Source organism: Sphaerodactylus townsendi, linkage group LG04, assembly GCF_021028975.2.
Source record: "Sphaerodactylus townsendi isolate TG3544 linkage group LG04, MPM_Stown_v2.3, whole genome shotgun sequence".
Lineage (NCBI taxonomy): Eukaryota > Metazoa > Chordata > Lepidosauria > Squamata > Sphaerodactylidae > Sphaerodactylus > Sphaerodactylus townsendi.
In genome coordinates, this window is record NC_059428.1 from 19,369,064 (window position 1) to 19,396,581 (window position 27,518).

The following is a 27,518-nucleotide window of genomic DNA, read 5'->3' on the forward strand; positions in this document are numbered from 1 at the left end:
CCAAAAAAGCACTAAAATGTTTTAAAAACCCACAAATGGAGGGGTGGAGCTTCGGACATGAATGGGGGGGTTCAAACCCGAGAACCCCCCCTTACCTACATCCATGTTCAAGAACATCTGGAGGGCCATAGTTTGGAGACCCCTGATGATACACTGGAGATCCAGTATAGAGTAGTGGTTAGACAGTAGAATAGGATCTGTGAGATGTTTCCAACACTACCATTTAGCTCCCCTGGGGGCCTTGGACTAGTCACATATGTCAACCTAGCCTACTTTATAGGTTGCTGTAAGGTTATAGTGGGGAACAGAGAAACATACATGGCACCCTGATCTCCTTGAAGTAAAGATAGGATAAAAATATACTTGATAAATAGAAGCAACAGATCTTATGATAGTATAAAAGACTAAGTTAAGAAAGCCATGTGAATTCATCCTTATGGCCAATAAAAGTTACATTAAACATATGACTGCAATCAATCCACATGTCTTCCCCATATCTTCCAGTGATATCTAGATGAAGCAGATATAAAATGTAGTATCAATACCTTCACCATTTTTCTGCTCCTATATAATTTCATTGACTGTTACAGGTGGAAATTAGGCACCACTGTCTGGTTATGTATGTGCCTGACAATTCATTTCTATTCAAGTTGGGAGAGGTCAGATAGCTTCATCCACCAAAGTTTAAACAGAATTTGAACTCGAATCATCACATCCAGAAGGTTTCATTGGTTGATTAAAACATTGCCTTGATCTCACCCCTGCCTTTTTCTTTCCAGAGAAGCCATTAAATTTGCGGAAAGAAGTGCTAACAGGATAGGCCTTGTTTACAAAAAGGCCATTTTCAGACAATACACAGATGAGACCTTCTCTCAGGAAATCGCCAAACCATCTTGGCTGGGTTTTCTCGGACCAGTGCTGAGAGCTGAGGAAAGAGATACGTTCATAATTCACATGAAGAACTTTGCGTCTCGGCCTTATTCCGTGCATCCACACGGAGTATTTTATAAGAAAGATTCTGAAGGTAAAACAAAAATATCTTTATTGTCTCTTCCTGTTGAGAGCCACTGGATAGTGCATCAGTGACTTTCTAACCTCTTAACTTCATGGAACAGTTTTCACATCCATCAGTCTGCTCTGGAAGACCTGTAAATCTCTGCAGGTTGCAAAAGATTCTGTAGGGTGAATACTAGAGGGCCAGCGGCCCTTTCCCCACTTACTGTTTGCTGCGCGCTACTCTGCCCAAATAGCGCGGGGTCCAGCGGCGATCCCCACAAGTCCGGGCAGGGACAACGCAGCCGCCCCGACTCTGCCGCTCTCCTGTCCCCTCAGCACGAGTCATTTCTGGCGCTGATAAAACGGCACCTTCATGACCCCGCGCAGAGCGCGGGGCAGTGGGGAACACGACCCCGCGCCCCGAAATGACTCGCGCTGCGGGTAGCGCGCCGCAAACAGTAAGTGGGGAAAGGCCCCTAATTTACAGAGGACTAGACAGGCTGGTTAGACCTAGTGATTAAGATCTGGGAATGGACAGCATGCCTTTAGGAGCCATCGCACACTTTCCTTTAGCCATGCACTTTAGGAAAAGATAACTAGACAGGCAGCCTTTCAAGGAAACTCTCCTCTATTGCCAGTCTGATACTGTTTCTGGATCCATCTCTGTGTTCTTTCATGGAGACATTCCCAGATGAAACTTGATTTACGAGGTGTAGGGGTGGTCTTAGACACAAGCATCGGGGCTGTTCTCCCGGGCCCCAAGCCTCAAACTACATGCAGCCCTCCCCTCCCAATGGAAAGGGACAGAACAAGAACAGCCACCCCCCTCAACAGGGATTACCCCCTCCAGTGCTCAAAGGGTAAAAACATCCCCTTTCTTTTTTTAAAATTTATTTTATTAAATTTATACCAAAAGCAATAAAAATAACAATATCATTTCCTATTGTACAGGGATATAATCCAATAATAAAACAATATATAGAATATTAAAACATAAAAACAAAAAAATAGAAAAGAAAGAAAAAAGAGAGGTATTAGAGAAAAAGGTTTAGGGGAAAAAAATAAAAAGAGCATGAACATTTTTTTTTTAAAAAAAGTTCATCTTGTTATAAAAAAACTGATGTTTAGAATTTCGAGTTTCATCAAAGTCCTCTCCTTCCATGCTTCAACGAGATAGATTCTTTCCTTAGGTCTTTATGCAAAGTATTTCAATTTCTAGCCACTATTTATTATTTAAATATAGATGACTCTGAGTTCATAACATCTTAATACAATAAGTAAATAATATAAATCCTGTGTGCCCTCCATCAACAAATTTACATCTTTGTGTCGTCCTCGCAATGGGCAGATATTATAATTTGATAAGTTATCACAGCATGTCTTATATTCATAAAAATATTTAGGTATTCAGTACAGGATGGTACAAGGGTATAGCGAGCCAATAGTTGGACAACTTATTTTAACAAATAAAATCTAGTTTCTACATTATCTCTAAGACCATTTCTTGAGCCTGGCCGTGGCAGGGTTGGACCCTATTGGATGTGGTGGCAGTATTCTGGGCAGCATTTTTGCCCGTGGGCCCGGAATCACTAGGATTGTCCAGGCGTGCAATTTAGATTGGGAGAGGAAGCTTGCAGTTGCCTTGGATAGCAGGAGTGGAGGGGTTTCCAAACCTTTTGCTACCCTTCCTAGTGGGTGGGAAGCTTTCTCCTTTTCTCCCTGGGGAGTGGGAGTAGGCCTTCTTCCTCCTTCCCTCCCCCTTAGGAGGTGGAACCCTTTTCCAGGACCACTTTTGCCTTCCAATCTGTCCCAGTTAGAAGGTGCGGCACCCTAGTAAGCCACTGACTTAGTCCCGGGGTGGGGTGGTATGAACAGGGGAGGTGGGGAGAGATGAAAATAGCGACGGCATACATAAATTTCCACAGTGGGGCAAGTAGTAGTTCTCCAAGGCCAATCCAGGCAGCTCGTGCCAATAGCTTAAATGCCAATTTGCTGCATACTGTGATTCTGATCTGAATTGGACTCTTGTTTGCCTATGAAATGAGAAACTCCCAGAGCCCATTTACCTGATAGGACCTGGGACCAATGTAGTTAGACCTTTTTAAGGTACTCCTGATCAGCTCCCAAGGAATTCCAAGGAGGGAGCCAGCATGGTGTAGTGGTTAAGAGCAGGTGGATTCTAATCTGGAGAACCGGGTTTGATTCCCCGCTCCTCCACCTGAGTGGCAGAGGCTTATCTGGTGAAGTAGATGTGTTTCCACACTCCTACATTCCTGCTGGGTGACCTTGAGCTAGTCACAGTTCTTGGGAACTCTCTCAGCCCCACCTACCTCACAAGGTGTCTGTTGTGGGGAGAGGAAAGGAAAGGAGCTTGTAAGCCACCTTGAGTCTCCTTACAGGAGAGAAAGGTGGAGTATAAATCCAAACTACTACTACTACTACTACTACTACTACTACTACTACTTGGATTAATTTAAAAAGCCCTAGACTAGATGAACGTCAGTATGATTCAGCTGTACAATTATGTTTTGGGGGGTTTTAACAGTGCCAGTGTCTGAAAACTGTGTCTGTGGCTCCCCCTAAGCAAAGGCATTTCCCCTCCCATATGGAATTCCTGTTCATTTTATCGGAACTGGTTACATTTTTGGATTTCCAGATAGATTTCCAATAGCACTTATTAGCCGTGCCTTTCCTTTTATGCATTTTTTAAACCATTTTTTAAAAAATATACAATACCCTTTTTTGATGGTTTGTATTTTTTTTTATTTTTAACGGCATTTCTTCCCTGTTTCTAACAGGAGCCCTCTACCCTGATGGCACGGGGGGCAAAAGTAAAGAGGATGATTTTGTACTGCCTGGTGGCAGTTATACCTATGTGTGGCCTGTGACAGATGATTTTGCTCCGACTGAGGCAGACGCCAGGTGTCTGACCTGGATTTATCATTCACACATCGACACACAGAAAGATATCAACTCTGGGTTAATCGGACCACTGGTGGTTTGCAAGGAAGGTACAGAACTGAAAGCTTTGTCACTTGGTATGGTTTGACCTTGGCTAAGGTGACCAGATGGTCATCTTTGTAAACCGGGACAGGCGGGTAGGCGGGCGGCAGTGCACGCTCGCAGCCGCAGGAGCGCACTGCCTTCTGGGCGCTCCCGTTTCCCGCCCTGTGACAGGGTGGGAAACGGGAGCGCCCCAGAAGGCAGTGCTCTTGCGGCTGCATGCGCGGGAGGCTGCCGCACTGCCTTGCGCCCCAGAAGGCAGTGCGGCAGCCTTCCAAAAATCGGGACACTTCAAAAAACCCGCGGGACGCAGGACAAATTGTTTTAAGGCGGGACTGTCCCGCCAAAAGCAGGTCGTCTGGTCACTGTAACCTTGGCATACGTTGTCCCGGCCATTTAGAGAGCTGCTGTTTCTTTAAAGCAGGCCTCTGCCACTTATAACCCACCGAGCCACGATTTGCTAGACGTGGATTATGATCTGTTGGACACTTTGCCCTCCTCTTGTATCCCTTAGAAAAAATATTGGAACTGGCTATTCTTGAAAACTGTGCATATCTTGCTGAGGCTCTAAGGCCCCTTCCGCACATGCAGAATAACACACTTTCAATCCACTTTCCCAATTGTGCGCAAGTGGATTTTACTATTCCGCACAGCAAAATCCAGCTGCAAAGCACGCTGAAAGTGCATTATTCTGCATGTGCGGAAGGGGCCCAGGTTTCAAAACGGTTGTTAGGCTGCCATCAGACATACTGTTGGAAATTGCATTAGGTGATAGTTAGTTTCGTTTGCTTTAAAGATTTCTGAAGCCCAGTGATATTCAGCTGGGTTGGTTTTTACTATCACTGAGAAAAGACAGACAGTGGACTTTATCCAATGATGCGATTCCAAAGATTTAATGGAGAAGAGAGAAGAGGCGACAGTGATTTTCCTCTCTGACTGCAAACACAACATTTGTCCCCGATGCTGTCTGCCAGGAACAACATTTTAGGGTGCTCAATGGATTGCAGTGAATAGGGAAAATGGGAAAGATACCATCTGCATAGTTTAGAGTTGGATACACTTCACTAGAGCAATTTGAAGGCAGTCAGATCACACCTGTTGGACTGGCTCATCCATTAAGGTTTGCAACTGCCTCGGGTGCCTGGGGTGGAGAGGTTTCCAAACCAGCCCTTTCGGTACCCTTCCCAGTGGGTGGGAAACCTTCTCCTCCTTTCCCTAGAGCAGGTGTGGGCAATTATTTTTTCCATGGGGCCGCATAAGAAACAGAAAATATTGTGGAGGGCCGGGCCAAAAGGCAGGGGGGCGAGGCGCTTTTGAAAGCCCCGCAGAAGCCGGCAGCCAAGGCAACTTGACTCCTGAACTCAGCTGGCTGCAACGCGACAGTAGTTAGCTTGAGCTCTCAGAAGCTGCAGCTACAAGGCAACTGGCTCCTGGCTTTCTAGGCTTCTCAGCCTCCCAGCACGCAGGGGGCCAGTCAGGGTCATCCAGCGGGCCGGATGTGGCCCGCGGGCCATATAATGCCCAGGTCTGCCCTAGAGAGTGGGAGTAGGCCTTCTTCCCTATATTCTTTAGATGCACGTCACAGTGAGATGTGTTTCTGTCCATCACTGTCACACGCCTCTGAAGATGCCAAACATAGGTGCGGGCAAAATGTTAGGAGCTAAAACTACCAGACCACAGCCACACCGCCCAGAAAACCCACAACCCACAACAGATAATAAATTAACTATTTAAATCCCTTGTTGTTTGTTCGTTTGTTTTCCAAAGGTTCATTAGACAGTGCCTCCGTACCAGTAGCCGGCATGCCTAAGGACTTTGCTGTGATGTTCAGCTTTACGGATGAAAATCTCAGCTGGTACTTGGATGAAAATATAAACACGTTCTGCTTAGATCCAACCACTGTTGATAAAGATGATAAAGATTTCCAGTTTAGTAATATGATGGCCGGTGAGTCAATGGGCCGACTGTTCTGCAGAAGTGGGTTGGTTTGCTCAACATGCATGATTAGCTTTCTTTATTAACTTGAAAGCTGCAGAAACATAAGGTAAAATTGTTAGCACTGAAAGTATAATCACATTTAATCATATTTAATCGCATTTATTGGTCACTTATATTCAATAATCACAATATGCTTATTCCTATGTTATACTAGCTATTTTGAGTTGCTCATTGTGGGAAGGCCTTCAGCTCTCAACTTGAGCTGGATGGCGGAGAGCTAGACAACATGGATGTCTACACTTTCTGCTGATTCAGCAGACTAAAAGAAGCCCCTAACACTTAACAAAAGGAGGCCTTTAAGGGTACACCAGCCAAAGCGTTCAGCAGTGAATCCCCCTGCCTGGAAACCAAGATTGACAAGAGAGAGCTTGAGTTAGGAGTTGCACTTGCCTCTCTAAGCATTCCCTCTGTGTCAGACTCCCTGTGTCTTACTCATCCATCTAAGCGAGATTGAAGGCCGGGGCACTGGTATGTTATCCTGTCAAGAACTCTGTGATGTATAGGAATTTAATGACTTATCATGTGAAGTTTTGCCTATAAAAGGGACAGTCCCCAAAGCCGAAGTTGAGTCTTTCCTCCCAGGCTGCTATTGCAACCTGTTCCTTTCTAATAAACTTACTAACTTCTTGAAATCATTTTCTTTGTCTGTCTCTTTGATTCTCTAATCTGAATTGGGTAACTTATCCTGTTCCCTCTATTCGGGGTAACAAAATGGAGTCAGCATATTTATGCCTTCCATTTGGAATGTTCGCAGCTTGAAAAGCAGGCCGTGGGGAAATAGGCATCTTCCATTTCAGAATCTGTTCCTTCTTTGATGTTTGTCCTAGGAACAGGTGATGGGGGGTGAAAAATGCCATCAAGTCATAGCCGACTTATGGCAACCATTAGGGTTTTCAAGGCAAGAGGCAAACAGAGGCAGTTTGTCAGCTTGCTGTCTCTAGTGGATCTCCTGCACAGAAGCGAGATAGAAGAAGAAGAAGGCAGACGACGATGACGGCATTTTACGGCGGCGGCGGCGAGCGGCGCACGCAGGAGGAGGAGGAGGAGGAGGAGGAGCAGGAGCAGGAGCAGGAGCAGGAGCAGGAGCAGGAGCAGGAGCAGGAGCAGGAGCAGGAGGAGGAGTAGTTTGGATTTATACAACGCTTTTCTCTCCTATAAGGAGACTCAAGATGGCTTACAAGGCAGAAGTAATGGGACCTGGGGGCAGGGGTTTGGGTGCACAATAAAAACTATTACCTACCAGAAGAAAACAAAATAACTGGTTTGTAAGCACATTGAAGATGAAAAAGGACACGTTCCTTCTTGTTCACCAGTTCAGTCCTTTTTCAGTTCCCTGCTTTCCCCATTTTATAGAGATCTGAAGCTGAGTTGGGTTTGTTTCCCCTGATGTTCCATCTCACCTTCAGAAGAGTTGGCAGTGAAATAGCCACAGACAGAAACTGCTTCCATTCTATGAAGATGGGAATGTCATTGATCAACTGTGTTCCTGGGGATAATAACTGATCAACTTGAAATGGCTTAAGAACATAAGAAATAACATAAGGCTTGCAGGATTTCATGTTTCAAAACAAAGCTGTTTGTTTGGAAAAGATGTTTGCTGCTTTAATGTACCTGTCTTCTAACTGTTTTATTCTCTTCTCTTTGGTTCTTAAAGGAATTAATGGCTATTTCTACGGAAACCTTCCTGGCCTGGAGATGTGTGCTGGGGAACGGGTGTCCTGGCATATGTTTGGGATGGGGTCTGAGACGGACATTCATTCTATCCAGTTCTTTGGCCACACCTTGCTTAATCTGGGACACCGGGCAGATGTTGTCAGCCTGTTTCCAGCCACGTTTGTTACAGCAGAAATGTTGGCGGAGAATGTTGGGACGTGGCTTATAGCCTGCCACATCAATGATCACTTACAACGTATGTCAATATATCAGTAAGCTGAGGGTTCTGTGTTACAGCTAAGTGACAGATGCGATAATCCACTTCAAGCATTAGATATCTGAACATCTGAGACTTGTGTCTCTCTGTCAGCTGTCTGTATTTTGCATCGTATGAGTACATCAAGTGGCGTCACCAGTAAACTAGTTAATATGTGGAAAGAGAAGTTAGATTCTCCATCCAGTGGTGTACAGGGACTTTGTGTGTTCTTATCTTTCTTAGTATCACAGCAAGCGCTTTCCACCTGTGTGATACACAGGAACCAGAGTACGTTGCCAATTGGATAGTCTATATCCGGGGTAGGGAACCTGCGGCTCTCCAGATGTTCAGGAACTACAATTCCCATCAGCCCCTTTCAGCATGGCCAATTGGCCATGCGCGAAACGGGCTAATCCGAATTCTCGTTCCTGAACATCGGAAAACACCAGATCCTACCGATCTATATCCTGCATCCAGGAACCAGGGGCAGGTTTCTAGTAAATTTGCCATTTGCTTCACCTGTTTAGGGGCTGGGTTTGGTTATTTGTGTGAGGAAGTTTGTGTTGTACACCGCCCTGAGCCCTTTTGGGATAGGGCAGTATACAAATCTAACAAATAAATAAACAAAAATAAAATAAATATGTTTGTCCAGATCAGACAACTGTTAGATATCCCCACCATCCAACCAAACGTAAGCACTTTTCGGTCTTAGGATGTTTTCCAGGTTGTATGGCCGTATTCCAGTAGTATTTTCTCCTGACGTTTGCTTGCATCTGTGGCTGGCACTACTGGAACATACAACTCGGCAAACCCACAACATCCTAGTGATTCTGGCCGTGAAAGCCTTTGAAAATACTTTTCAGTCTTATTGATCAGTTCTGAAGAAAAAGTTAAGCAGATGTTTAGATTTCTTCCAGTGGATATTACTAGTATTAATAGTAGTATTGGAATCAATATTAGTATTCTTCTGCCTCATTTCAGTTGTACTGGACACCTGTTACCTACTATGCCTATCAAAATAAAATACCCAGTTTCAGTTTTTCATGTTGCCACTTGTAGGCAAACGCTGATAGCAATTTACCACCTTGGAAGTGCTGCTTAGTCAAATTAAGCATGCCTGTTAAATGGAACCTGCATTTACAAAAGCAGTATACCAGATTCCTGGAACGCTCAACAGGGGATGGCAATGGCATCACCTTCGAGTCCTGCTTACGAGTAGCCAGATCCCTTTAGATGGCTGCTGGTAGAAATAAAGTTTTGGAGTAGATGGACTTCAGTCTAATTCCAGGAAGGCAATTTTCATATTCTTGAGGTTTATGTTCCAAAGGATTGAAATTGCCTTAGGGTTTTATGTCACACATACTCTTCCTGTAAACTTCCAAAAAGGAAAACAGGTAAACTGGTAGTCCCCGGCCCCTCAATGATGCGGCTGGCCTCCACACGGGCCAGGACTTTTACAGCACTGGCTCCGGCCTGGTGGAACACCCTTCCTCCAACTGTCTGGGCCCTGCGGGACCTCGGCGAGTTCCGCAGGGCCTGTAAGACCGTGTTGTTCCACCGGGCCTTTGGAGTGTCCAGCCGCTGATCTGGTGCCCCCTCACTGGTCTTGCCCTGGCGCTGTTACATCAGAGCCCCCTCATATTGAGGGGCTCACCGTCCCCCTTCTTGGGGCAGGTTTTAATTGGGGTTTTGGACACCTCTTGTTTATTTATTAACTGTTATCCGCTGTTTTATATGAGTTTTTAAGATGTTTTTTGATGATTAATAGGATGGAGCCTATGTATTGTATTGTGTATGATTTGTTCCTGGCTAATGTTTTTTTAATTGTGTTGTTCACTGCCCGGAGCCCTTCAGGGATCGGGCGGTATAGAAATTGAAGATATAAATAAATAAAAATAAATAAAGAGCTGCATGAAGCAATTCTACTCACAGGAGGCGGAGCAGCTCTTAATTAACAGTTATCTCAGCTAGATACTGATTAGGAATTCCACTTCCACATGGAAGCAGTGATGTACCACCCACGGGGACAGGTGGGGCCAAATAACCCCAGGTGCAACAGCAGGGGGGCACAAAATTGACCCCCACAAAATCCTCTCCCATGCTGACCCAGCTCAGAAGAGCTAGGTTGGCATGGGAAAGGTGCCTAAAGACAGAGTTGGCCTGCTGCCAGGAGCCCGTCCGAGCTGCCTCCTTCCCTCCCCAGGCCCTCAGGGGTGGGGGGCGCCACCAACCTACTACTGCAGTGCTCATCTGAGCTGCCCCTGCCCTGCCCCCAAGCACAGGGGGCGTGCCGGGAGCAGCGCCTGGAGCAGGTGTTGTCCCTTGGGGCCATTTTCCCTGATACACCTCTGTATGGAAGAGCAAGGTCCAACACCAGTAGTACTTTAAAGATGAACAAGACTTCTAGAGTGTCAGCTTTTGAGAGTCAATGGTCCCTTTGTCAGAGATGGACATCTGGCAAAGACTCTCAAAAGTTTATATTCTGGAAATCATGTTGGTCTTTAAGGTGCTAGTAGTCATGAGTTTTGCTCTTCCACTGTAGACCAGCATGGCTACCCACTTGAAACCACCTCCCTACAGGGATCCAAGCCTGCTCAGGAGGAGGTTAATCGAAGCTGGGGGGTTTCCCCCATGGCATCAACCTGTTATTGCCCATTGTCCAGGTTTTCTTTAAATACATTGTTTCTCCAAAGTTGCTTTGCTATGAGGTTTTCAGAAATAATGCTATCTAAGGGCCTTTCCCCACTTCTCCTGCTGCCACTGTCGTGGCTGCATCGCCTGCTCTGGAGTCTTAGCTGCATCCCTGGCGCGACGGTTCTCCAGACGTCCCCACGACCCCGCCTCTGCGAGAGGCTAAGACCCCCCGCTTTAAGCCAGCGCCAGAATTGCCACGCTGGTGGCGCAAATGTACGCAGCGTCAGGGCTGCTGGGCTATGCTGTTGCCTTTACGCCCTGACGTGGGGAGTGCAGTGGGACCCTGCGCTACTTGCGGAGAGTAGCGCGGGGCTTAAGGTAAGTGGGGAAAGGGCCTAAGTGTGTCATTGCAAGTTCACCCATGAAGCTCTCTGGAGAGTTCAGGCTATTCACCATCTTTTCTGCTTAATTTACCTCAAAGAGTTCTTGTCCTGAGCTCTCCATGGGGAAAGGGACGGATAAAAATCTTATGAAGAAACATAACAAAACTCCAGTTTTAAAACCCCTTCATCGTCTGCAGATGGTTTGCTTGGGTTATACAATGTCAAGGAATGTGACCAAAATAAAACCATGCCGGTACAGGAAAGTCAGGAGAGAAGATACTTCATTGCTGCTGAAATGATTCTGTGGGATTATGGACCTGATGGGATTGATGCATTCACAGGGAAACCTTTAAATGCCACAGACAGGTAAGTGTCCAACTTTATTTCTGAGAAGAATTTTAGGTAGAAGTCGAAGTTCTTGTTGTTCCAGATTATATCATACATTTCATTCATATGTGGCTTGTTGTAGTTCAAATAAGCACAAATATACACAACAACAAACAACAAATGACCTTTATTGGCATATCACAAATATGCCCAAGGGCCATTATCATCATATGTACAAATAAACCTGAACCCTATTGGAAGTGCATCAGAAATTGACTAGAACATGTCAAAATATTGAAATACAAAGTGTCAGTTCTCACAACACAACAATCTTGCAAGTACAATCACACGCGGCAAGAGACACAGTACAAAATCACGTGGCACGCTATATCCCTCAGTCCTTAATGAGTAAGCAATTTCAATTCCAGGGAGTTGTAGTGCCCAACTTAAGAGGTAGAAGAAGAAGAGTTTGGATTTATATCCCCCCTTTCTCTCCTGCAGGAGACTCAAAGGGGCTGACAATCTCCTTGCCCTTCCCCCCTCACAACAAACACCCTGTGAGGTAGGTGGGGCTGAGAGAGCTCTGAGAAGCTGTGACTAGCCCAAGGTCACCCAGCTGGCGTGGGTGGGAGTGCACAGGCTAATCTGAATTCCTCGGATAAGCCTCCACAGCTCAGGCGGCAGAACTGGGAATCAAACCCGGTTCCTCCAGATTAGGTAGGAAAATGCTGTGCTCCCCCGAATTTTCCACTAGGAAAATTAAGGAAGTCCTCAGAGTTTTGATTGAAATGCTTTGTTAGACAATATTTTTTCTCACTCAGAAAGAAATAATATTTCATAGAAAGTGTCTGTCCAGTGATCCTCAAACTTTCCCAATTTTTCCTCAGACTTTTTCCTGCTAATATATTTAGTGTGAAAACCTGACGCACTCCTGGTTTCACTGCACACCCCAGCACTGGTGCGTATTCAGCCTGTGAAGACTACCCCAGAATTACTACCGCAGTACATTAACTACAAATTTATTCACTTCAGGCACATTTCATCCTAAACAGTTTGAGATTGCTGGAACAGGGGTTTTATATTTCCCTGGCCAACACTGTAACCAGCTTGAATACTTTATGCTTTTCAGTGATTCAGCACCTTTCTTTACACAAGGAGATGTACGAATAGGAGGTCGCTATTGGAAAGTTCACTATGTTCTGTACACGGATGGAAAGTTTGCCACGAGAAAGGAACAATCTGAATCTGCCGCCCATCTTGGCATACTTGGTAAGGTTTATTATTTCAGAGTTTGAGTTTTCCTGTGCCTTGGGCTGATTTTGCATGGGCCAAAAACAGTGGTGTGAAAATGGTATAAAACCTTTTACACTGTTTTAAACCCTTTTACACCATTTTCACACCGTTTTCACACCGCTGTTTTTGGCCCATGCGGAATTGTAGACACAACATTCCTACAGAGACATGCATTGTGAGAATATTTCCCTACCAGAGTAATTCCCAGTGATGAGAAGGCCTAGTTCTCTGAGAGGCTGTAAACCTATGGCTGGAACTGTAGTACTTTGGGGAGTGATAATTGAGCCTTTACCAGGTCTTTTGTCATGGAGGACATCTTTGTTCTACTGAGCAGCATTTGTGTATTAACCTGCAGTTGGAGGACCCAAAGAGACAAAATTTAAATCTCCATCAATCCTGAAGCAGTATATTGAGCTAACAATTTGAAATGGAAAATTGTTATCCTTCCTGCTCTGTGTCACTCCTCGAAATTGGGTTCCCTGTGCTATTAGCAGTTTTGAAGTGGGGAGAGGAGTTGTCTGTTTAAAACCTTTGAAATGTTAATAATAAGAGCTTCTGAAGCCCAACTTCAATTAGCCAAACAGAGCCGGTGAGGAAGGAGATTTTGTGGCAGCTGTTTTAATTTGGCATTTCCTGCCGTCTTGTTTTCCAGGCCCAGTTATCAAAGCTGAGGTTGGAGATACAATTTTGGTTACTTTTGCCAACAAGGCAGACCGGGATTTCAGCATGATGCCACATGGCGTGGCCTTCGGCAAGTCATCAGAAGGATTCCCTTATTCAGATGGCAAGTTGTGATAGTATTTGTTGATGAAAGTCCTGTTATTAAGCCATTGTCATGCTGCCACTTGAGGAACATTTCTTTTTGGACCTGTAGAGAACCAGTTACGCTGACCTGATTGGCTCATGATAGCCCGATTTAGTCAGATCCTGGAAGCTAAGCAGGGTTGGCCCTAGTTAGTCTTTATCTAGGACAGTGATGGCGAACCTATGGCACGGGTGCCAGAGGTGGCACTCGGAGCCCTCTCTGTGGGCACTCGCACACAGAGTTCGTCATGTGGGGGGCGGAAAATCACTCCCCCACAAACACACATACACATCTAGGCTGGTCTGGGCCACTGAGCACAATGTGCGCGCACTGTGGTGAGCAGGGAGGACTTGGCTGGCGGGCCCGGTGCCTGTGCTCAGGTGGCTGCTGCCTGAGGGGGGGGGGCGCAGAGGAGGGAGAGATGCTAGAGAGGCACAGAGCGGTGCACACAGGACTTGCTGGAGGCTTGAGCAGGCTGGCCCCTGCTCGAGCGGGTGGGACACAGGAAGAGGGAGCCAACTGTTTTTTTCTAAACTAAAACCTCAGCATTCAGGTTAAATTGCCGGGTTGGCACTTTGCGATAAATAAGTGGAGTTTGGGTTGCAATTTGGGCACTCGGTCTCAAAAAGGTTCGCCATCACTGATCTCGGATCACCACACAGAGGCCTGAAGGGTCGCCATCAGTTGGCTATGACTTGAGGACCCTTTCTGCTACCGCTGGAGGTCCAGTCTTTAGGTTTCTACATAGGACTGAGTGATGAAGTCCCACACTGTCAGCACCATTGATTCACCCACAGCTCACTCAACATTTGAAAATGTTTAGGGGAGCAGTCATTTTGACAAAATGCTGGTACATTTACTCAATACAATTTTCCATTCGTTTTCCATGACATCATGGCCCTTTCCCCACTTACCGTTTGCTGCGCGCGACTGTCCCCAAATAGCGCATGGTCCAGCGAAGCGCTCCACCTGCGATTTAGGTCCGGGAGCGCGACAACGCAGCCGCCCGACTCTACACTCTCCACGATCCCCTCAGCGCCATCGTCATTTCTGACTTCGCTAGAAGAAACGGGTGACTCTTCCTGATCAGTGCAAGTGCAGTGGGGAACACGATTTTACCCTCAAGGGCGGAAATCCCTGCGCGAGAGACTTGAGAAGAGCGTGCCACAAACCCTAAGTGGGGAAAGGCCCCATGACTAAAGAAGTTTAAAATCCAGGGTTTTTTTAAAAAAATTGAAAAACACTCCAGAACAGTTCACTAGAACTTCCAACAACACCTATCAACAGGAAACCATCAAGGGGGAAAAATGAGTCCGTTTCAGCCCAGTTCACACATGGTAGCATGTATTTTCTGATAGCTGTTCTTGAACGTTATCAGCACATTAGTAATAACAAAAAATAAACAAACAAAACCTTTATTGGCATAGATTGATCATACAATAGACACATAAAATAAGTCTCATAAGGCCAGGACTAATAAAAGGAAACACTTCTTCATGCAACGTGTGATTGGTGTTTGGAATATGCTGCCACAGGAGGTGGTGACGGCCACTAACCTGGATAGCTTTTAAAAGGGCTTGGACAGATTTATGGAGAAGTCGATCTATGGCTACCAATCTTGATCCTCCTTGATCTGAGATTGCAAATGCCTTAGCAGACCAGGTGCTCAGGAGCAGCAGAAGCAGAAGGCCATTGCTTTCACATCCTGCATGTGAGCTCCCAAAGGCACCTGGTGGGCCACTGCGAGTAGCAGAGTGCTGGACTAGATGGACTCTGGTCTGATCCAGCAGGCTAGTTCTTATGCTCTTATGTCCTGTCACAAAACTGAGCAATCTTCTCCAGAGTGAAAGAATCATCACTGTTCAGAAGTCACATGATAGTACAGCTTAAAGGACCATTAGTCTCTTGGATAAGAGAGAACAACTATCTCTAAACAGAGAATATTTTGAGCAAACGAACAGAATGTGTTCCAAGAGTTTCGACAGAAGTCGAGCAGTTTGTACAGACTCTGTCTGACTGGGGTACATTACACAAACTTCCCTGTTGCATAGCTGATGGAAAAACATTACATCCGGCTCTCGTCAGAACCCACCTTTGTCTGAGCTCGGTTCGATGGTACAGATATTTGGCAATCTGTCCCAGTTTAGGTATAATACCAAAATAAAGTAGGGAGCATGATGACCTAGCTCAGCTTAGGAGATATTGTTGCTCCTGGTTGAGAAGTCGTGTTCTAATTTCCCTCATAATTTCTCGGCCTTTTGGCTAAGACCAAGCGTTAGGAATAACTAAGTAATTCGTAATAATTAGTAATAAGTATTTTTTCATTTGCTTTAAGGCTATGAGAAGCCAGGAGCCTATGTTAAACCCGGTGAGACCTTTATATACGAGTGGGACGTTCCAGAAACCGTTGGCCCAACAGACAGCGATCCACCATGTCTCACTTACCTATATTATTCAGCAACTGATTCTGTGAGGGACACCCAGTCTGGCCTTGTGGGGCCCCTACTCATTTGTAAGAAGGGTACCCTGGAGCCTGATGGGAAACAGGTAATGATTGGTTCATGTATTCAAGATGTTGTATCTCAGAAACATTATATCATCTAATGACAAGAAGTGCCTTGTTAGATAAGAGCATAGCTTAGCCATCTAGTGTTGACATGGTTATCTTGCCCTTCCAACAGAGGAGTTCAAGGTGGAGTTCTCTCTTTACTCCAGCAGCCCGAATAGTCCAGTTTAGTTTGAGCCTGTAAGAGCTTGGAAGCTAAGCAGGGTTGTTGGGAGACCACCAAAGAAGACTGGGGTTGCTATGCAGAGGAAGGCAATGGCAGGTTACCTCTGCTTATCTCTTGTCTGGGACACTCCATGAATAAGGCCATGATGAGTCAGTTGTGACTTAATGGGATGTTCTTCCTCTTGCTCCTATTCTGCCAGGCTTATGGTAGAGGATAGCAACAATATTCCATCTGTTTGGCCTCCCCTCCACCCCCCCCCCCTCCTTGTTCTCTTCCCTTCCCATTCCACTGTCCCTTTTTCCTGAGACCAGTACGAATGAATGAGTGAGTTTGGGATAGTTTATTTAATTACCCTACTTTTAACTGGATTGTACGATGCCTGTACTGCCGAGAATGTACCGATTTTAATGCATTTTACGGTATGTTTAGTATTTTAACGTGCTAATGTTGTATGACACTCTGAGACCATAAGGGGAAGGGCATCTCATAAATCAAATGAAATATAGTTATACAAACACATATATTTATAAGTGTGAAATATATTTATACACACACACATACATATGTGTGTGTGTACTATGTATAAAGATACCAGTGAGTGGATTCTTATCTCGCCTATTTAAATTAGCAAAACCTATGTAATAACACGTGAATATTTTTTGTTTGTTTGTTTACAGAAAGGGATAGATAAAGAATTCTATCTGCTGTTTACCATCTTCGATGAGAATATGAGCCACTATATTGACACAAACATTGATACATTTACCGGTGATCCATCTAAGGTTGATAAGAAAGATGAGGATTTCCAGGAATCCAACCAAATGCACTGTAGGTGGGGGAGGGGGATCCAGAGGGTGTTTACAGTAGAGATTTCCATCCTGGGGGGAGGAATTAGGACAGAGCCGGATCTTCCCAATTTAGGCCCCTTCCATATATGCAGAATAATGCAATCCACTTTCACAATTGTTGGCAAGTGGATCTTGCTATTCTGCACAGTCAAATCCAGCTGCAAAGTGGATTGAAAGTGGATTGAAAGTGCATTATTCTGCACTTGCGGAAGCAGCCTTAGTGTTTCTAGTGTAGTGCTAATTCAGGTATTTGCAAGAGAATCAGCAAGCTACTCCCTTCTCTGCAATCCCCTCAAATGAAGCACTTCAAAAAGTTGTTTACCCTATCTGGGCTGTGAAACCAGAAATTGTCCCAACTGCGAAGAAACTGCTTCAGGAATACCATTTGCAGGCCGAAGGGAGGGGCGTTTCAGAAAAGTAAATTTGAGGAGAAATTGGAATATATCCAATACTTATTTCCCCATCAAGCCTAACCACTTTTTGTTGTTTTAATTACATTAAATGCATAATTTATAGCGAGCCTGCAAAATTGTAATTTTTGTAAAATACATAATTTATAGTGAGCCTGTAAAATTGTGGTGGAACAGACCTGGTTTGATCTGCAGGTCCGAGTCCGTCCAACCCTTCCGCAAGGGTTACAATAAAACCCATAAAAAGCTTCTTTCCAACATAACAATAACTCCGTACAAAAATGCAGTCCTAAAACTATAGAACACTGTAAAAACTCCCAACCCAACCATCCCTAAAAATGAGCGTACAGGACATCTCGAGGGAGTCCCCCATCCCATCCCTATCCAATCCCTCAGCCAAAATGCCCGAGTAAAGTGGCAGAAGAGAGCCACAATGGTTTAGTGCAGGGGTCTTCAAACTATGGCCCTCCAGATGTTCATGGACTACAATTCCCATCAGCCCCTGCCAGCATGGCCAAGTGGTAGGGCTCATGGGAATTGTAGTCTATGAACATCTGGAGGGCCATAGTTTGAAGACCCCTGGTTTAGTGGCTGAGAGTGCTGGACTCTAATCTGGAGAACCGGGTTTGGTTCTGTACTCCCCCACACGAGCAACAGACTCTAATCTGATGAACTAGGTGTAAGGAATTCCAACGAGGCAGAATTAAAAGGCTTTTGGTTGAAAGACCGTTTATTCAGACATCTTAGAAAGCTCACACACACGGCATGACAGGAATGGGACTTCCCGCTAAAACTACAGGTTATAACATCCCCTGTCCCATCCCCCTCCCGGTGTCTCCAGCCCCATTCTCATGGGAACGGAATCCTCATCTTGCTCTATGAGATAAGCCCTTCCTAACAGCAAGTGTGTGGGAAGTTGCACGCGAGGATTCTACCAGCCCGCCTGAAAGCCCGAGTCAAGCGAATGCAGCCGTCAAGGCCAAACGACTGTGAAGAGAATCAGCACTGCTGAGAGATCTCTTTTACATTCTGCCTCTCCTAAGAAGAAGAAACCTTCCCCGGCTTCAGTGGAAAGGCACGATGAAAAGCAGAAATAAGGGAGGGGGCATCGATATTTTCCGAATACACCTTATTGATTTGTTATGACCGGAAGAGATACTCCTACCCAAGAAACCAAATATTGCAAGCGATTGCATTTAATAAAGCGAGAGTCCAGAATAGCATCAATTTCATAGTGCTTGTGGCCATCAATTATAGTCGGCATGGGTAAATCTCCCGAGGAGTCGCGCTGAGCATCTGAAACGGGAGCCTCCTTGGAGCAGAATTCGGAAATGAAAAGACGGGATGGATATTGGCACTTAAAGAAAGAGTTAGGCAGTTCTAAAAGCGAGCAGTAGCACTTCATTAATCACTTTTGTAATCCTAAAAGGCCCCAACGGTAATTTCTTGCCCAAGTTTTGAATATCTTGTGAGCGTCTCCTAAGGTTTTAGTAGACAAATAAACCCAAGCCCCAAACACGTAAAGAGGAAATCAAGAGCGATGTTTATCCTTACGAAACTTCTGTGAGTCCTTGGCTTGCTGCCAAGGCAGTCTGGACCGTCTTCCACCCCTTCAGCCAGGGATACAATCCACTGCTTGAACTCCGGAGGATGTAAGCGCCTCAAAGTCGTGGCAGTTCTGGGGCAGTGGTGGGAAGGAAGTGACCAGACCACAATTTCAAAGGGGGTCTTTTTTGTGTACTACTATGAGCGGCGTTGTTGTTAATTAGCGATATTCCGCCAAATGGGATCAACTTCGCACCAATTGTCTTGATGGTAGTTAGTGTAACAAGCGTAAGTACTGTTCTAGAGTTCTGTTTAGGTCCTCTCTGATTCCACCGTCCACTTTGGAAGGCGCATTGGTAGGAGGCAACCTTCCTTCCCGAGGTGGTTCCCAACAAAGTCCAGGAAAGCCTTCCAAAATTTAGAGATGAATTAGGGGCCCGCGGTCCGGACACCACCTGCTGGAGAGGGAGGAATGTAGAAGCGATAGATATGCTGGATGAACAGCCCGTTGCCAATTTAGGAGGCCGGAAGGAATGGTGGTGCATGGGAAATGTGCTTGTTTGGAAAACAGATCCACCACCACCCATAAAACTGTGTTTCCCTGACCTTTCCGTGCAAATCAGTAATACCAAATCCATCGAAATAACCTCCCAGGGCGGCGGAGGCAACAGGGAGAAGGTTTCAAAGAGATCCACTTGGGGTTTTCCGAATGGATTTAGCCTCTGCGCCAAACCGTACACCCCGCTTGATATAAGTCTCAATGTCTTTACGCATGGCGGCGCCACCAGAACTGGCTGGCAGGGCCAGATGCAGCGTTTTTAGGAAGCCAAAGATGTCCAGCCAACCGGCGGGCATCATGGCAGGCTCGCGAGAACCTGCTTGCCCGAGGGGAGGCACGTACCAGCATCCCCCGCGTTTCCAAAGCGCCACCCTCAGCGTAGCTGGGGAGTCTCCCCTTCCCTTCGCTGGCAGTTCAGCGGAGCCCACGCCTCCTCGAGGAGTTCCACGCAGAAAGGGGGAGGCGATACTGGGAAACGAGGCGAAGGGGGGGGAGGATAGGCGGAGAGTCTGAGAAGCGAGTGACAGCCAAGCCCCAGCTGGGAGGAGACCGCAGTGCGTGGAGATATGCTCGCTAAATGAAGAACCAACCCCTCCCTGGGAAATGGCGAGAGACTTAGCAGCATCCAGCCAGTTTATTGGTTTTTACCAGGAAAAAAAAATGAACTGTGAAGGAGAAGCGGGAAAAAAAATCAATAGCCCAACGTAGTTGCCGGACATTTTGAGGGGTGGATAAGGTGACCCAAGTTCTTGTAGATCCGACCAAACCTGGAAGAGGGTGTTTGGCCCCTTCAAGCCAGTGGCGCCAAGTGCATAGAAGCCACCCTGTGATAGCAACAGTCTCCTTATCCCCCCTCACGGTCCAGTTGAGCTCAGGACCAGAAAATTTTTTGGATATTCAGTAAGCTTGCGGAACAAGTCTACCATCTTTATTTCTCTGCAAGAGGGAGCTGCGCTTGGCCATGCCTTGTCCGATGCATCCACGTGAACTCCACTGAGAAAAGGAAGGTCGGGGTCTGGAGTGTTTTACCAGAATGGAGTTCAGAGGTAGTGAAGGCTGATTTCAGAGCAGCTGGAATGCTGATTGACACTTCCATGTGAGACCAAGGGAGAGGAGCCCCGGGCTTAGCAGCCTGGGAATCTTTGCCTTTGGTCGCGTGAAGAGAGATCAGTGAGTGGTAGCGCAATTTCAGCAAAATTGGGGATGAAATCACGGTAGAAGTTAGCAAAACCAAGGAAGGATTGTAGTTCCCTTCTGTTGGTGGGGGGAGAGCAGGCCATTGAAGGACTTCTGCTATCTTTACAGGATCAGGCATTTTAATACCATCGGGTGAGATCCGATAGCCCAAATAGTCTATGGAGGGACCCCTGATGAAAACAGCATTTTACGACAATTTGGCGAAGAAGGGAGTTGTCAAGTAACCGTTGCAATACCTCCCGGACAAGAGTTTCATGCTCTTCCATAGTTTGTGAATAAATCAAAACATCATCTAAATTACCACGACAACCCTTATATAACAAATCTTGCAAAACTTAAGATTTGATGAGAGGCCATAAAAGCTCCGGGTGCTCCAAGCTAATCCGAATGGCATTATTAAAAGTATTCATATTGTCCAAACTTGAGTATTAAAAGGCGGCTGTTAAAGTGCTCGTAGCCCTCTGCAATTCTGACCCTGTAATAAGCCTCTCTTAAATCCAACTTAGTAAAGATCCGGCCTTTGCCTAGGCGCATCTAAGAGATCTTTGATTAATGGCAAAGGGTATTTATTGGACATGGAGACAGCATTTAATCCACGGTAATCAGTACAAAGTCCCAAGGAACCGTCTTTTTTCTTTACAAACAGAACAGGGGCGGCATGGGTGTGTTTGGTGGCTCGCCGTATGAAACCATGAGCTAGGTTTTTATCTAAGAAGACGCGGAGTTCCTTCTCTTGGTGGGAGCTCATGCGGTAGATTCTACCCTTGGGTAGTTGAGCTCGGGCTGAAGTATAATTTTGCAATCGGTATCCCTATGGGGGGTAGTGATGCACTCTTGTTCCTGAAATACCCTGGCTAAATCTTGATACGCTTGTGGGATATCTGTGGGATTAGAAGTCACTGATGTGTGCAAAGCTGTGGAAGCCAGCGGTTCAATGTCATTTGGAGGTGGGGTCTCCCCCCACTTCATGTGCTCACCACAGGGGGGATCAGTGAATTCTAGAATTCGCTCTTTCCATATTATTTTTGGCTCATGTAATAACAACCATGGCATGCCCAAGACAATGGAGTGTTTGGCAACAGGAGCGAGTATAAAACTAAGCTTCTCCCAATGATCAGCGCGGAGAATACGGGTTGCGTTTTGAATCGGGCCGGCCCTTCAGCTCGAGTGGGCTGCCATCCCATTTTGAGTAAGCAGGGATAGGCTTCACTAGGGAATTCGGTCCAAGCCAAGCTCCTCAGCCACCTGTGGCGCATTAAACAGTGGGAGCAGCCAGAATCAGCAGGCGGAGGCTAAGATGCCAGCGTATGCTTAGCAGGGTTGGCTAAAGAGGCTTGAATAGTAATGGTAGCTGCCTTCACTCACCGAATCTGGAGTAGGACCCACATGTCCATGAAGCGCGAAGAGAGACAAACCGCCACTTCCCCTCCTCGAAATCCCCCTCGATAGCTTTGGACGAACCTGATGGGGGAGGACGGGACTTTCGATGGAGGGTTTGAAAGCGAAGAGGAAGGTCTTGCTTGGCGAGGCGGGGAGCGATGGGTTTCTGTTTTTTTTCGGGCAATTGGCAGCTAGATGTGCCAAGGTTAGCCACCACAATAAAGGCATAATCCCAAACGGCGGCGGCATTCAGATGTGGTTTCGGTTGAGACGGCCGGAGTGGACTTGCGAGTAGCTGGGGTGGCCGTGGCAGCAGACTTCGAGCCCGGTGTGGGCTGATCCCCCGGCACGAGCGTAATCCAGGCGGGCCGCTACTTGCGATCCCAGATGCGATCCCATTCAGCGGCCCGAGTGCAGCGGGATGCGGATGAGATCACAGTCTCGAAGTTTGACATCCATAGCCTCGAAGAAGTATTCACATTTCATGCATTCCAAGGCCAGTTCCCGGGGAGGAAGTTTACTGTAACGCCGCCGCACGGAGAATTCCGCAGGCAGAAGCTTCGGCAAAGAGCGGTGCCCTGCTGAGATAGGTTTATATGGTTCGAATGGCCTCGTTTTCAGCATCCGGATCCTGGAAGCGTACCACGTAAAGGCTTGGAGAGAAATCCAAGCCACCCGGTCGGCGAAATTATCATCAACGCTTGTGCCAATTACGTAGCCAGGAGTCACAAACCATTCAGCAGCCACCCCATCCAAGACCGACCCTATGTCCCGTATTTTTTCCACGTTCAGAGCGATACAAATCATCAAATTCCTCCATATGCGCATCAAAGTTGCAGGATGAAGTAGAGGGGAGTTTAGAAGGCGGTCCCACACGTCAAAGCGTGAGCGGAATGGGGGGTCTGTAATATCACTCTCTCCCACCGCTCGGAGCCCGTGAGGTTGAAGGATTGCGGCGGAAGGGCTGGGAGAGCAGGGACGGTTGAGGGAATTACCGCCCGGTTGAGGAGGCGGAGGCGGGACCGCTTGCACCGTCGTCCCTGCGAAAGGAGGCAGCGCGCAGTGTCGCGGCGAGGAGGATGCGCCCGGTAGATCGCTTGCGAGTACCCGACCCGCGGCTGGGGAAGTGCGGTGAGGCGAATTGGAGTGCTTGGCGGGTTGGCGCCATCGTATCCCGCTGCCTCTTTTGGCTCCTGCTCCAAGGCGGCCAATTCCCTCTCTTTCGCGTGTTAAAGCATCCCTGATGATGTGCATGTAGAGGCCGTTCTTTCCGCGATCCAGTTTGGCTTGTTCATCGTTGTATGGCCGCAGTCCAACTCACTCTAGCGTTTGGATGGCCCCTGATACTTTGGCGCTGGCGTTCCAGATCCATCTTGGAGTGAACCAGGACTTTGTCATGGATCGATAGATTCTGCTGATACTGCCCGTTTGCTAAGCATCCTCTTTGGCCGGTTTAACTTCCGGGTGGACATCTTTGCGGTGTTGTTCACGGTCCCTTTGCAGAGCGTTCACGGTCCCTTTGCAGACGCTTTAAGCTCTTCCTCCCAGAGCCTGTGCTCGATCCCATGCTTCTTTGGCATCCCGCAGTCTGGCCACTTCATGCGTCCCAACTTTCCTTGGGCGGGAGAGGAATAAATCGGATGAGGAGCCAGATCTTCTTCAGATTCCTCCTCTCGGGATGGTAACTCCTCCCAGCCCTCCAGACGGCTCCTGGCGGAGCGTCTCCAGCCTGTCATCTGCTCGGTCCAGGGACTGGGAAGTCCAGGTTGAGAACTGGCAACGCGGAAACCCCTCCCGATCACCCGATTTAAACCTCGTCATAGTCGGTTTTGGGTTTGTGGATTTGGGGCGGGCCCCGGTCAACTTGATGCTATCGCACTGCTGGTCCTTGGGAGCATCATCGAAGTCACGAATCAAGGAATACGTTCAATGCGACTCCGGGTATCAGCATGGGCGTAGTCAGACCCATTTCCTCAGAGACTGGTTTGCATTTGAGGTTTTGTAATCCATTGGGAAGCGGGTAGAGATCCCGATCAACAGGCACCCGATCCATAGACAAGCGCCCCAAGCTTGATTCATGCAACTCCACATGATCGCATCTGCATCCCCTCATCAACGAAGTAGGGAAGACTGCGTGCTGGGGCGAGGACGGAGAGAGAGTTACCAGCGAGAACCGTTCTCCCACTGGTTCCTCAGAATCTGGAGAGGGGAAGGCTCGGAACCCTCTATGGGGGCTACCGTGCCTTCCACCGTTTCAAGAATATTCAATCTCTGCATGGTAAAACACCAGAGATCCACTGATTTACAAGGAGTAATGAGAAGTGATTCCTGTCATAATGTAAGGAATTCCAACGAGGCAGAATTAAAAGGCTTTTGGTTGAAAGACCGTTTATTCAGACATCTTAGAAAGCTCACACACACGGCATGACAGGAATGGGACTTCCCGCTAAAACTACAGGTTATAACATCCCCTGTCCCATCCCCCTCCCGGTGTCTCCAGCCCCATTCTCATGGGAACGGAATCCTCATCTTGCTCTATGAGATAAGCCCTCTAACAGTGTGGTTGCCGCAGATTCTGGCCCGCCGCCCGAGTCAAGGAATGCAGTCAAGGCCAAACGACTGTGAAGAGAATCAGCACTGCTGAGATCTTTACACTAGGTTTGTTTTCCCACTTCTACACATGAAGCCTGCTGGATAACCTTGGGGCTAGTCACAGTTCTCTCAGGACTCTCTCAGGCCCACCTACCTCACAAGGTGTCCGTTGTGGATAGAGAATGGGAAGCAGTTTGTGAGCCACTTTGAGACTCCTTGCAGTTGGGGAAAGCGGCAGAGGTGGGATCCAGCAGGTTCTCACAGGTTCCCGAGAGTAGGTTACTAATTATTTGTGTGTGCCAAGAGGGGGTTACTAATTGGTGATTTTGCCACGTGATTTTGGTCTTAGTTACGCCCCTCCTCTCAGCAGTAGCGCGCAGAACTTGAAGCAGTCTAGCAGGAGGTGCACTGGCGTGCGTGGCAGCCTGCGCCTGCGTGCATTCGTTTCCCGCCCAAGGACCGGCGCAGCGGCTGCGGCCTTGCCACAGCCCCACCCAGGAATGCCCCGCCCCCGGAATGCCCAGCCACGCCCCTGTCATGCCCCGCCCAGCCCCTTTGGCGCTACGCCACAGTTTGAATCCCACCAGCATGGGAACCTGTTACTAAAATTTTTGGATCCCACCACTGGGAAGCGGGGTATAAATCCATACTGTTCTTCATCATATGACCGTGTTATCTGGAACCTCTGGCGGAGTTTTAGGGAGAAAGGGCCCAACTCACTTCCTTTGCCATATAACTTTTTCAAATTATCTAATCCCAACAGTGCTTCGAAGTAAACACACAAGCATACTTACAAATGGGCCATTCATATTTGCAAGTGCGAGATACAGGATGCTTCACATCTGAATTCCTTTTTCTCTTTCAGCTGTCAATGGGTACCTCTTTGGTAACTTGCCTGGCCTCACGATGTGCAAGAATGACAACGTTTCTTGGCATATGATTGGACTAGGTTCAGTGGCAAACATGCATGGTGTTCATTTCCAAGGGAACACCATTCACTTGGGGGGCAGAATCAGGGATACTCTCGCTTTGTTTCCGCACACGTCAATGACGGCACTGATGCAGCCAGACCGAGCAGGTGGGTTTTGGGAGCTGAACTTCCTCATTTTATTTCTATGCTGCTGTTTGGCCACGGGCCCTTCCACCCTTCCTAGAGGGGCTTGCAATAAAACAACCAATTAAAATACACCCTGAATCACAGCATACAAGAAACCAACACCTTGGCCCCTTCCGCACACGCAAAATAATGCGTTTTCAAACCACTTTCACAACCGTTTGCAAGTGGATTTTGCTATTCCGCACAGCTTCAAAGAGCACTGAAAGCAGTTTGAAAGTGCATTATTCTGCATGTGCGGAATGAGCCCTTGTTAAAATTGTGTTCTCCATTCTAGCACCAAATGCCTCTTCAAATACCTTTCAGTTGTGTTTTTTTAATCATTATTGCAACCCCCCCCCCTTTTAAGACACACTCATATGTAAAACTATAATGGCATCTCTCTGGCCCCTTCCGCACATGCAGAATAATGCACTTTCAATGCACTTTGCAGCTGGATTTTACTGTGCGGAACAGCAAAATGCACTTGCAAACAATTGTGAACGTGGATTGAAAGTGCATTATTCTGCATGTGCGGAAGGGCCTCCCTCCCCCCCCCCCCAAAAAAAACCATCACAATTGCCTTTCAGGTACTTTCCAGGTGGTTTGCACAACGTTTGACCACTTTACGGGTGGGATGAAGCATCTGTATGAAGTTGAAGCCTGTAACAAGGCCGCCGAAGACAGAAGGTGGTACGGAACCATCAGAACGCATTACATTGCTGCAGAAGAAGTAGAATGGGATTATGCTCCTAACAAGTCCTGGGCGGAGAAGAAGGAGAATTCCATGAGCAAAGAGGAAAGGTATGAGAGGTTCGATTTGTGGGCGTGCTTTGAGATCCCAAACAGCTCCCTTCTACACCGTCCTTATTCTGAGTTGGCTGCATGCACAGGCAATAAGCATTCTGATTCTAAGTATTAACCCTTCCGAATGCTTAAAGAGAAAGGATATTTTTCTCCAAGCTAGTTTGGCAGCCCTACCATTAGAAGAAGAGCCACTTCAAAGTTGAGGAAGACTCCGGAATTTGCGCAAGGGAGTGGTGGCGATATTTATCCATCAAACTATCCTTTCAGCGATCCCATTTTTGAAAAATTCCACTTAAGATTAGGACTCCTGCAGCCCAACTGGGGGGGGGGAGGGGCAGAATGACTACAGGAGGTGCAAATGACACTTACACTGATCAAGAGAGCAAATAGGAAGTCAGGTGGACCCATGGAGGTCCATGGTGCCCAACCGACTTGCAGCTGATGTTTCCATGGCTGCACTGGCCTGACGTGGAGGCCGACGCAGTTGGGGGCATTTCAGGGACATTCCCTGAGGCAGAACCAATGTTGGTCTGCTTCTATCTGACTTTGCCCCTGGGAACACCAGCAGGACAGTTGACGGACACCCAGAAGGGGGATATAACTCAGTTGAGCCCTATAGAGAACTTTCAGGTGCTTGGGATTTCCAAGCTGTTCACTGCCTCTCCATGCTGCTTGGAAGCCCTCTGGAGGCGGTACAACAGCAGTATAGCAGCAACACAGTAACACCATCCCCAGCTGCCCCAGGGTCTGAATTAGGCTGTCTCTTCCTTTCCTTCCTTTCCTTTCCTTTCCTTTCCTTTCCTTTCCTTTCCTTTCCTTTCCTTCCTTCCTTCCTTCCTTCCTTCCTTCCTTCCTTCCTTCCTTCCTTCCTTCCTTCCTTCCTTCCTTCCTTCCTTCCTTCCTTCCTTCCTTCCTTCCTTCCTTCCTTCCTTCCTTCCTTCCTTCCTTCCTTCCTTCCTTCCTTCCTTCCTTCCTTCCTTCCTTCCTTCCTTCTCCGTGCTCACTTG

At 47.1% G+C, this 27,518-nt stretch overlaps 1 protein-coding gene across 1 annotated transcript in view; it reads left to right on the plus strand.

Annotated features, from left to right (window-relative positions):
* The window catches only part of HEPHL1 (hephaestin like 1), a 55,511-nt gene that overhangs the window by 8,523 nt on the left and 19,470 nt on the right, over nucleotides 1-27,518 (plus strand). Inside the window, exons 2-12 of the mRNA XM_048494266.1 lie at nucleotides 780-1,024; nucleotides 3,795-4,007; nucleotides 5,767-5,946; nucleotides 7,652-7,906; nucleotides 11,121-11,289; nucleotides 12,380-12,519; nucleotides 13,196-13,327; nucleotides 15,684-15,895; nucleotides 16,758-16,908; nucleotides 25,477-25,689; nucleotides 26,295-26,508. Of these exons, the coding sequence (XP_048350223.1) occupies nucleotides 780-1,024; nucleotides 3,795-4,007; nucleotides 5,767-5,946; nucleotides 7,652-7,906; nucleotides 11,121-11,289; nucleotides 12,380-12,519; nucleotides 13,196-13,327; nucleotides 15,684-15,895; nucleotides 16,758-16,908; nucleotides 25,477-25,689; nucleotides 26,295-26,508 (2,124 nt within the window). The remainder of the gene's footprint in view (nucleotides 1-779; nucleotides 1,025-3,794; nucleotides 4,008-5,766; nucleotides 5,947-7,651; nucleotides 7,907-11,120; nucleotides 11,290-12,379; nucleotides 12,520-13,195; nucleotides 13,328-15,683; nucleotides 15,896-16,757; nucleotides 16,909-25,476; nucleotides 25,690-26,294; nucleotides 26,509-27,518) is intronic.